Raw genomic sequence first — 11,637 nt, forward strand, 5'->3', positions numbered from 1 at the left:
GGACTAGGCACCCTCGTTGCGGGCCGCGGACTGGGGACCGTCGCTGGAGGCTCCGGACTGGAGACCGTGGCTGGAGGCTCCGGACTGGAGAACGTCGCTGGAGGCTCCGGACTGGAGACCGTCGCTGGAGGCTCCGGACTGGAGACCGTCGCTGGAGGCTCCGGACTGGGGACTGTCGCTGGAGGCTCCGGACTGGAGGCTGTCGTTGGAGGCTTCGTGCCATGACTCCTCACTGGAGGCTTCGAATTTGAAAACAAACCCAATTTTGATAAACTCCCATATCTACTGGGTGAAATACCACAGTGTGCCATCACAGCAGCAAGATTTGTGACCTGTTGCCACAAGAAAAGGGCAACCAGTGAAGAACAAACACCATTGTAAATACAACCCATATTTATGTTTATTTATTTTTCCATCTGTACTTTAACTATGTGCACATCGTTACGACACTATATATAGACATAATATGACATTTGAAATGTCTTTATTATTTTGGAACTCCTATTGAGTGTAATGTTTACTGTTCATTTTTATTGTTTATTATCTACTTCACTTGCTTTGTCAATGTAAACATATGTTTCCCATGCAATAAAGCTCGAGAGAGAGAGAGAGAGAGAGAGAGAGAGAGAGAGAGAGAGAGAGAGAGAGAGAGAGAGAGAGAGAGAGAGAGAGAGAGAGAGAGAGAGAGAGAGAGAGAGAGAGAGAGAGAGAGAGAGAGAGAGAGAGAGAGAGAGAGAGAGAGAGAGAGAGAGAGAGAGAGAGAGAGAGAGAGAGAGACCCTGTTGTCACACTCCCCCCCCAGAGCCTCTCTCTCATCATCATTCCTATACTAATTTACTCCTACCAACCTCAGGACTCAGAGGAGCTACAACTGGCTCTGTCAATGAACTGTGACAAGGTGTTGTTCTTTGGGTTATTCTCCTCCCTCTCTCGCCTTCCGGGAACACTAATTGGCCACATGCAGAGTAATGTGACCAATCGAATCATCCTCGGCAGAGAGCCGGAGCTGCAGATCGGAAGAGCAGAGCGTTGGGCTCAGTCCGGCTCCCACGCCGAAGAGTTCCTGGGGTGACACTTTCTTTTCCTTCCTTTACCTCGGGAATACCTCGGAATTTACCCCCCATCTTCTCATCCCACGGATTTGGTGGTTTTCCCGCCCCTGGCCTCGCCTCCTGCCCGGGTGAAAAGGGCACCATCAGACAGGTGATCGCTGGCCCTGGTGCTATACTACGGTGAGTAACCTTATGGATGGACTGGGAGTCAGATGACCCCGGCCACTGAAAGGAAGAGAGAGAGGGTGATACGAGACTGTGTAAGAGAGACAAAGAGAAAGGGAGAGAGACACAGCGGCAGAGAGAGAGACAAACATCGATAGAGAGACAGATTGAGAGAGAGGGAGAGGGAGACAAGGAGACAGAGAGGGAGACAGAGACAGAGGGAGACCGAGAGAGAAAGAGTGAGAGAGAGAGAGAGACATTGATAGAGAGACAGAGTGAGCGACAGGGAGAGACAGAAAGAGAGACAGACAGAGAGACAAAGAGAGAGACAGACAGAGAGGGATACAGAGAGAGAGTCAGACAGCGAAACAGAGAGGGACACAGCGTTAGAGACAGAGAGGGAGACAGAGAGATGAGACTATGGTGCATCACAACAGAAAAAGCTGTAAAATCTGTCCCCCAAAAAAGTTTGACTTTCAAATTCAAATTGCAAGATTGAGTTTGTGCAACATTCTTGAACAATGTGCAAGAAATTGACCAGCCGAATCACCCATGCCAGAAAAACTTAACCAAGACTGTGTCTACTGTCAATCATGTACATGTAAATGAATACATAAACACAGCTTGTACCCTCGGAGACCCTAGACTGAAGAAGTCAAATAACAGGTCAACTTTTTCCAGCTTGAAGTAACAAAATGGGTGTTTCTTTTCATTTTTAACACATGTTAGATATAGGCCTAAGTAGGACAAAGGGAGGTCAACTTGCACAACCTGTCCAACTCTGTTTCATAACCACAGAGAAAACATTTACAGGATGTATCTATAATGTAACTGAGTATAACTGTTTAGCTCCAGGTGGTTAACAGGTTCTCCCCTCTGGAGCTAAACAGTTATAGACTCAGTTATATTATAGATACATCCTGTAAATGCTTTATCTGTGGTTATGAAACAGAGGTGGACAGGTTGTACTATTAAACTTCAACATATGTAAGATGCGGTAATCAATACCAGTGGAGGCTAGTGGAGGGATAAATCAGAGGACAGGTAAAACAGCCTCCTCCTACATATACCTATGCCCCCTTAAACTTTGGCACCTAAGACAAACACTCAATAACATGCTGGTAATGTATTATCTACAATTAACGTATACGCTGGAAAATGGCAAACTCTCCTGCACCGCACTTCGCAGTGATAGAGGGCCCTCTGATGATTGTATCATTGTTGGCTAAACTAAGCTATAGCTTAGGGAGCAATGTAGCCAAGCTATCTCCAACCAACAACCCCAAGCCTACTCATCCATCCACAGAGAGAGCTCACAGAAAGAGTGCTGTTGTTAGCATCATCTAATAGCCGCCGCTATCTCACACACATACTGAGGAAAAAATGGCCGCCAGGCCCAACAGACCGTGGGAGACATTGGAGATGTGTAACCACTGTGTGTGTGTGTTTTTGTCTCCCCTGCACGCCGCATGCCCCTCATGTGACGGCCTCTCTGATGGCCTCTCTCAAGCTGGCATCCCCCAACCTCAGGACAATGAAGCGCTTCTTACTGCACTAACACATAGCCATGCTTACCCATTACCCTATAGTATTTCTGTAATAAAAGTCCCATGCTTGGACTAGAGAGCAGAAGTGGTAGCTAGCAGCTAGCCGCTGCAGCCTGACTTGTTAGCCCGTGCCAGTGATTATTTCTGACCAGTGGTGTAAAGTACTTGAAAGTACGACTTAAGTCTTTTTTTCTATCTGTACTTAACTATTTATATTTTTGACAACTTTTACTTTTACTTCACTACATTTCGAAAGAAAATGATGTACATTTTACTCCATACATTTTCCCTGACACCCAAAATGACTTGTTACATTTTGAATGATTAGCAGGACAGGAAAATGGTCCAATTCACTCACTTATCAAGAGAACATCCCTGGTGATCCCTACTGCCTCTGATCTGGTAAACTCACTAAACACACATGCTTTGTTTATAAATGATTGGAGCATGCCCCTGGCTTTCCCAGGTTTGCTTTATATAAGGAATTGGAAAATATTATATAAAGCAATTATATTTACTTTTGACACTTAAGTATATTTAAAACCAAATACTTTTAGACTTTTACTCAAGTATTTTATTTGTTTATTTATTTTATTTATTTTACTGGGTGATATTCACTTTTACTTGAGTCATTTTCTATTAAGGTATCTTTACTTTTACTCAAGTATGACAATTGGGTACTTTTTCCACCACTGGTTCTGACTGTAACGAATCTATAATTTAATTAGACAACATAAGTGCCTCAATATTCCCCAATTCAAATGTTGATGAATAAAACCCCTTAGAAACATAGAATTACTTCAGTGAGGTTCCCACGACATTTAGCAACGATTTCGTCTTTTGTGACTGTCCTCGTGTACAGTCAAGGCTCAGGGCTGAGTTTTACTACTGAGGGTAATTGTATGCGTCTAATACACAGAAAAGAATGACAACACAATTTCCCAGCTGATTTTCTACTTTGTTAGCTGTACAAACATTGCACAGCTTTTGACAATTACATTTATTGAAGTGTGTTTGATTCAAAATAATAGCTTTGTTAGCTGTATATTCCATTTATACTTACAGACAGTATATGGTGAACAATTTACAGGCTAAAGTTCTAAACAGGACCGTTTTTCCGCCATGCATCCCTATAAGTCCTTCTGGTCCATGATGTGAGTTAGATACAGCACTTCAAATAATTGTTTGTAAAATGTATGTGCAATGCTCATCTCTTACAGCTAGCAAATACTGTACATACACAATGCAAACAAGATACTTCATGTGTTCATAAAACACATCTTTAATCTCACAAAATGACATTTATTTTCATATAAACCTCAAACATCATCACACTCTAAAAATGTCCCATCATATAGTCTACAGTCAGTACATGAGGAGGGTGTGTGTTATTTATCCCAGTGATCATCCATAAAGCATTCTAACATGTTGCTGAACAAGACTAGAGAAGAGATGGGAGAGAGAAGTCCCAGTCTGGTACTGTAGTGATTGTTACTGAGTCTGTTCCTCCAAGATTAAACTCACCACATTCCTGCTCTGCATGTCGCTGTGTTCCACTGACAGATACCCCACTGAGCACATCTCTAATCACCTGCAACAACATTCTAGACGTTTCTGGAAGTTTCTGTCTCTCTCTGTCTGTCCCCCTATGTACATAACTAACTGCATAACAATGTCAAAGTGGATTTGTAAAGTCAAAGTTGTCCATGTTTACAAAGTTATTATAAACGGTCTTCTATGATTCTTGGCATGATTGTGCTTGTTTCCAGATACCTTCATCCTGACCTGCCCACTCGCCTGCCCTCAACCCCTCACCCCCCTGTAACCATGACGACCAAAACAACCAATGACCTGGACGGGAACAAGGTCTCCTCCTCCCCTCTCCTGTTGTCCACATCATCCCCGTCCTACCTGTCTTGCCAGCGCCTAGTGACCAAGGACGGTCACTGCGCCCTGCGGTCCTCCCCTCCCTCCCCGGGCCTGTGGCCCTCCTGGGCATCTGCCTCTGCCTGGCTGCTAGCCCTACAGGTAAAATAAATGAGTTGACACACACCCTAAATAGTTGAAGAGGTGCTGCTGACTAAACGGAAAAGTAAACTTAACATAAAAAAGTTACACACAGACACTCTATGGGCCGGTTTTGCAGACATAGATTAAGACTAGCCCTGAATTTAAACTCTCAATTGAGAATATCCATTGAACTTGATTATAAGACCAGGATCAGGCTTTATGTCTGTCTGGGAAACCAGCAATAATTGAATTGGTATATACACCCTGGCTCTCCCCTGCAGGACCTGTGGGGGGCAGTGGTGTGCCTGCGCTGGCGCTGGGTCCTCCTGGCCTTCTGCACCTCCTTTGTGGCCCACTGGCTGCTGTTCGCCTGCCTGTGGTACCTACTGGCTCACCTCAATGGAGACCTGGCGGTGGAGAACCACGACGCTCCTCCAGAGGGACATGTAGTGTGTGTCAAATACATCACCAGCTTCACCGCAGCCTTCTCCTTCTCCCTGGAGACCCAGCTGACCATTGGGTACGGCACCATGTTCCCCAGTGGGGACTGTCCCAGCGCTATAGCCCTGCTGGCGGTTCAGATGCTGCTGGGGCTCATGCTGGAAGCCTTCATCACAGGTACTTTCTAATGGAGAGGATCACTTCTCTTTCTCACTTTCTCAGGTTGTTGTTGTTCGTTTCAATGCTGAGGGTACAGCTGTTTGGTGTTCTTCATCTTGCATTTTTTTTCTTTCTTATTCTATTATTTTACTTTCTTGTTTATACTCAATCTTTGTCTCACCTGGATTTCTCAGAGATGAAAAAACAACACAACATACATATTTCTGAGGAAAACTACTCATATACATATCTACATCATCACTTTCTCTCTCTCCCTTCCCCACTCTCAGGTGCGTTTGTGGCTAAGATTGCCCGTCCCCAGAAGCGTGCGGGGGCCATCCAGTTCAGCCCCCAGGCGGTGGTAGGTCAGCACCAGGGCCAGCCCTGCCTCATGTTCCGGGCCACCAACCTTCTGCGCCGCCCCCTGGTGGACGTGGAGGTCAGTGCCGTGCTGTACGAACAGAGAGACGACCAGGTCCTGCACCAGACCAACCTGGACTTCCAGCTGGACCGGCTGGGCCCACGCCCCTGCCCCTTCTTCATCTTCCCCCTCACCTTCTACCACGTCCTGGACCGCCACAGCCCCCTTTACCCGGCCCTGCGTGAGGGCAGCGCCAGCCATTTTGAGCTAGTGGTGTTTCTCTCCGCCTCCCAGGAGGGCACTGGCGACGCCTGCCAGAAGAGGACCTCCTACCTGCGCCAGGAGATCCAGTTTGAGCGGCGCTTTGTGCCCGCTATGGGGTTGGACAAGCAAGGCAGGTACCAGGTGAGCAGTCAGCACTTTGGCATTGCCCACTGCAATGAGCCTCTGGACAAGGAGTGTGTGGTGCAAATCAACGGGGATGGGAGTGACAGGATGGAGTAAGGGTGGGGAAGGAAGAGGGTGGAAGGGAAGGATGGGCAGGAAGAAAGGGAGAACGAGGGATGGGAGAAGGGGAAGAGGGTAATAGGTGAGAGGAGTAAGGGACAGAGAGCAACGTGGAATCGGTGGGTTCCGGGGTATAGAATATCTATATATACAGTACCAGTCAAAAGGCTGGGCACACCTACTTATTCCAGGGTTTTACTTTATTTGTACTATTTTCTACATTGTAGAATAATAGTGAAGATATAAAAACTATGAAATAACACATATGGAATCAAGTTGTAATCAAAAAAGTGTTAACAAATCAAAATATATTTTATATTTGAGATTCTTCAAAGTAGCCACCCTTTGCCTTGATGACAGCTTTGAACAGTCTTGGCAAAGAGAAATGACAGTCCATCATTACTTTAGGACATGAAGGTCGGTCAATTCTGAAAATGTCAAGAACTGTGAAAGTTTCATCAAGTGCAGTCGCAAAAACCATCAAGCGCTATGATGAAACTGGCTCTCATGAGGACTGCCACTGGAAAGGAAGACCCAGAGTTACCTCTGCTGCAGAGGATACGTTCATTAGAGTTACCAGCATCAGAAATTGCAGCCTAAATAAATGCTTCACAGAGTTCAAGTAACAGACACATCTCCAGATCAACTGTTCAGAGGAGACTGTGTGAATCAGGCCTTCATGGTCGAATTGCTGCAAAGAACCCACTACTAAAGGACACCAATAATAAGAAGATACTTGCTTGGGCCAAGAAACATGAGCAATGGACATTAGACCGGTGGAAATCTGTCCAAATTGTAGATTTTTGGTTACAACCGCCGTGTCTTTGTGAGATGCAGGTGAACGGACGATCTCCGCATGTGTGGTTTCCACCATGAAAACATAGAGGAGGAGGTGTGATGGTGTGGAGGTGCTTTGCTGGTGACAGTGTCTGAGATTCATTTAGAATTCAAGGCACACTTAACTAGCATGGCTACCACAGCATTCTGCAGCGATACGCCATCCCATCTGGTTTGCGCTTAGTGGGACTATCATTTGTTTTTCAACAGGACAATGACCCAACACATCTCCAGCCTGTGTAAAGGATATTTGACCAAGAAGGAGAGTGATGGAGTGGTGCATCAGATGACCTGCCTTCCACAATCACCCGACCTCAACCCAATTGAGATGATTTGTGATGAGTTGGACAGCAGACTGAAGGAAATGCAGCCAACAAGTGCTCAGCCTATATGGGAACTCCTTCAAGACTGTCTGAAAAGCATTCCAGGTGAAGCTGGTTGAGAGAATGCCAAGAATGTGCAAAGCTGTCATCAATGCAAAGGGTGGCTACTTTAAATAATCTAAAATCTAAAATATATTTGTTTAAACACTTTTTTGGTGACAACATGATCCATATGTGTTATTTCATAGTTTTAAGTTCTTCCCTATTGTTCTACAATGTAGAAATTTGTAAAAATTAAGAAAAACCCTTCAATGGGTAGGTGTGTCCAAACTTTTAATTGGTACTGTATAGTATATATATATGTGTGTGTGGGGTGGGAGAGACAGTTTTCTATGGCTCTGCTACCTGGTTAAGCAACCATCCATACCAAAGGGCATTTATCCAGTGGATTGAAGATCACTAAATTGTAGAGCATGTTCTAGTTACCTGTGATCTCTAGAACCAACAGGCACATTCACTGCCATGAAGGATGATATTCCACAATCAATAACACTGTGCTGCTATGGAATACACTCTGGCTGCATTTACACAGGCAGCCCAAATCTGATATTTTGTCCAATTATTGGCAAAAGAGCTTATCTGATTGGACAAAATACCAACTTGTGATAAAAAATATATACATATTTTGTATATACAGTGCCAGTCAAAGTTTGGACACACCTACAGATTCAGTGGTTTTTCTTTATTTGTACTATTTTCTACATTGTAAAATAATAGTGAAGACGTCAAAACTATGAAATAACACATATGGAATCATGTAGTAACCAAAAAAGTGTTAAACAAATAAAAATATATTTTAGATTTGAGTTTCTTCAAGGTAGCCACCATTTGCCTTGACAGCTTTGCACAGTCTTGGTATTCTCTCAACCAGCTTCATGAGGTAGTCACCTGGAATGCATTTCAAATAACAGGTGTGCATTGTTAAAAGTTTATTTGTGGAATTTCTTTCCTTCTTAATGCGTTTGAGCCAATCAGTTGTGTTTTGACAAGGTAGGGGTGGTATACAGAAGATAGCCCTATTTGGTAAAAGACCAAGTCCATATTATGTCAAGAGCAGCTTAAATAAGCACAGAGAAATGACAGTCCATCATTACTTTAAGACATGAAGGTCAATCAGTGCGGAAAATGTCACAAATGTTTATGTTTCTTCAAGTGCAGTCCCAAAAACCATCAAGCGCTATGATGAAACTGGCTCTCGTGAGGAGAGCCACTGGAAAGGAAGACCTAGAGACACCTCTGCTGCAGAGGATAATTTCATTGGAGTTACCAGCCTCAGAAATTGCAGCCCAAATAAATGCTTCACAGAGTTCAAGTAACAGACACATCTCAACATCAACTGTTCAGAGACTGCGTGAATCAGGCCTTCGTAGTCGAATTGCTGCAAAGAATCCACTACTAAAGGACACCAATAAGAAGAAGAGACTTGCTTAGGCCAAGAAACACAAGCAATGGACATTAGACCAGTGGAAATCTGTTCTTTGATCTGATGAGTCCAAATTTTTTATTTTTGGTTCCAAATGTCGTGTCTTTGTGAGACGCGGAGTAGGTGAACGGATGAACGCTGCATGTGTGGTTCCCACCGTGACACATGGAGGAAGTGTGATGGTGTTTTGCTGGTGACACTGTCGGTGAAGTATTTGGAATTCAAGGCACACTTAACCAGCATGGCTACCACAGCATTCTGCATTTGTTTTTCAACAGGACAATGACCCAACACACCTCCAGGCTGTGTAAGGGCTATTTGACCAAGAAGGACAGTGATGGAGTACTGCATCAGATGACCTGGCCTCCACAATCACCCAACCTCAACCTAAATGAGATGGTTTGGGATGAGTTGGACCGCCAAGTGAAGGAAAAGCAGCCAACAAGTGCTCAGCATATGTGGGAACTCATTCAAGATTGTTGGAAAATTCCATTTGAAGCTGGTTGAGAGAATGCCAAGAGTAGGCAAAGCTTTCATCAAGGCAAAGGGTGGCTACTTTGAAGAATCTCAAATCTAAAATGTATTTTGATTTGTTTAACACTTTTTTGGTTACTACATTATTCCAAATATGTATTTCGTAGTTTTGATGTCTTCACTATTATTCTACAATGTAGAATTCAAACCCTTGAATGAGTAAGTGTGTCCAATCTTTTGACTGGTACTGTATATATATCAGAATTTGGCTGTCTGTGTAAACGCAGCCTCTGTAGTCTAGAGGAGCGTACTTAGAAAGGTGACAACTCAATGTCTTCAATCATTTTAAACTGAGGTATATAATATTGAACTGTCAGAAGTTTCTGTCATGCATTAGAAAATATCAGTTGATTTAACTGAAAATGTATTAGATTACTGCCTTAAATGTTTATAAGAAGTCTTCACTGAAATCAGTGTGTGCCTATTTACGCCAAATATTAGCCAAGATTAAATGTAATACTTTGTTATACATTGATTACACATGTTCAATATGTAAAATGCTATGACTTTAGATTGAGCACTTTAGTGATAGGTTAAAGGTTTGGAGAACGATGTCAGTAGATCATCTTTACGTTTTCCCTTTGAATTTATGTAAAGACGAAAATCACTATTACATCATGCATGTATGCATGAGTCAACAGCAAAACACAAAGATTAAAGAGTAAATGGAAATAATGTTATGGAAAGCCCTGATTTTCAGAGATGAAATCTTATTGTAACATAATACATGTTCCAATGGCTTGTACAGTGTACATTACATGAAATAAAATAATATTTTCTGAACAATTCAAATGGAGAAACATTACTTGTTCATACTTTCTCATACTTCATTTCACAGGTTCTCTCACAATAACACATAATATTATATACATGTTGAATGTGGATGGCAATTGGCTACAAAATGTAATCCTGTATTACCATGGTATTACAGCTGGGTCTGTACGGTACTATACCATGTCAGCCTCGCTACCATGCTGCCTCCTGTTAGTACAGTGTATTCGGGAAGTATTCAGACCCCTTGACTTTTTCCAAATGTTCTTGCGTTACAGCCTTATTCTAAAAAGGATGAAATAAAACATTCTCCATCTACACACAATACCCCATAATGACAAAGTGAAAACAGGTTTTTCTAAATGTTTGCAAATGTATTTTAAAAACAGAAATACCTTATTTACATAAGTTTTCAGACACTTTACTATGAGACTCAAAAATTAACTTATAATTATCCTTGAGATGTTTCTAAAACTTTATTGGAGTTCACCTGTGGTAAATTCAATTGATTGGACATGATTTGCAAAAGGCACACCCCTGTCTATATAAGGTCCCACAGTTGACGGTGCATGTCAGAGCAAAAACCAAGCCATGAGGTCAAAGGAATTGTAGGTAGAGCCCCGAGACAGAATTGTGTCGAGGCACAGATCTGGGGAAGGGTACCAAAACATTTCTGTAGCATGGAAGATCCCCAAGAACAGTGGCCTCCATCATTCTTAAATGGAAGAATGTTTGGAACCACCAAGACTCTTCCTAGAGCTGGCCGCTCAGCCATACTGAGTAATCGGGGGAGAAGGGCCTTCGTCAGGGAGGTGACCAAGAACCTGATGGTCAATCTGACAGAGCTCCAGAGTTCCTCTGTGGAGATGGGAGAACCTTCCAGAATGACAACCTTCTCTGCAGCACTCCACCAATTAGGCCTTTATGGTAGAGTGGTCGGATTGAAGTCACTTCTCAGTAAAAGGCACATGACAGCTCGCTTGGAGTTTGCCAAAAGGCTCCTAAAGGACACTCAGACCATGAGAAACACATTTTCTGGTCTGATGAAACCAAGATTGAACAATTTGGCCTTTATGCCAAGTGTCACGTCTGGAGGAAACCGGGCATTATCCCTACAGTGAAGCATGGTGGTGGCAGCATCATGCTGTGGGGATGTTTTTCAGCGGCAGGGACTGGGAGACCAGTCAGGGATGAGGGAAAGATGAACGGAGCAAATTACCAAGAGATCCTTGATTAAAACCTGCTCCAGTGCTCAGTACCTCAGACTGGGGACAAATGTTCACCTTCCAACAGGACAACGAACGTAAGCACACAGTCAAGACAACGCAGGAGTGGTTTCGGGACAAGTCTCTGAATGTCCTTGTGTGACCCAGCCAGAGCTCAGACTTGAACCCGATCAAACATCTCTGGAGAGACCTGAAAGTAGCTGTGCAGCGACGCTCCCCAT

At 43.5% G+C, this 11,637-nt stretch overlaps 1 protein-coding gene across 1 annotated transcript; it reads left to right on the forward strand.

Annotated features, from left to right (window-relative positions):
* The first annotated feature begins 4,591 nt into the window (after positions 1-4,591).
* Positions 4,592-6,239, forward strand: LOC120028250 (inward rectifier potassium channel 13-like). The gene is made up of 3 exons (XM_038973423.1): positions 4,592-4,792; positions 5,056-5,392; positions 5,665-6,239. Exons 1-3 carry the CDS (start codon positions 4,592-4,594, stop codon positions 6,237-6,239), a joined length of 1,113 nt encoding a protein of 370 aa, XP_038829351.1.
* Positions 6,240-11,637: the final 5,398 nt, after the last annotated feature.

The sequence above is a fragment of the Salvelinus namaycush genome, chromosome 34 (assembly GCF_016432855.1).
Source record: "Salvelinus namaycush isolate Seneca chromosome 34, SaNama_1.0, whole genome shotgun sequence".
Taxonomy (NCBI): domain Eukaryota; kingdom Metazoa; phylum Chordata; class Actinopteri; order Salmoniformes; family Salmonidae; genus Salvelinus; species Salvelinus namaycush.

What these genes read in the sequence shown, in the direction of transcription:
- LOC120028250 (XM_038973423.1), top strand. Translation starts at nt 4,592, where the DNA reads ATGACGACCAAAACAACCAATGACCTGGACGGGAACAAGGTCTCCTCC. An exon ending in CCTGGCTGCTAGCCCTACAG is followed by an intron (nt 4,793 to 5,055) that starts GTAAAATAAATG and finishes TCTCCCCTGCAG; the next exon opens with GACCTGTGGGGGGCAGTGGT. An exon ending in GCTGGAAGCCTTCATCACAG is followed by an intron (nt 5,393 to 5,664) that starts GTACTTTCTAAT and finishes CCCCACTCTCAG; the next exon opens with GTGCGTTTGTGGCTAAGATT.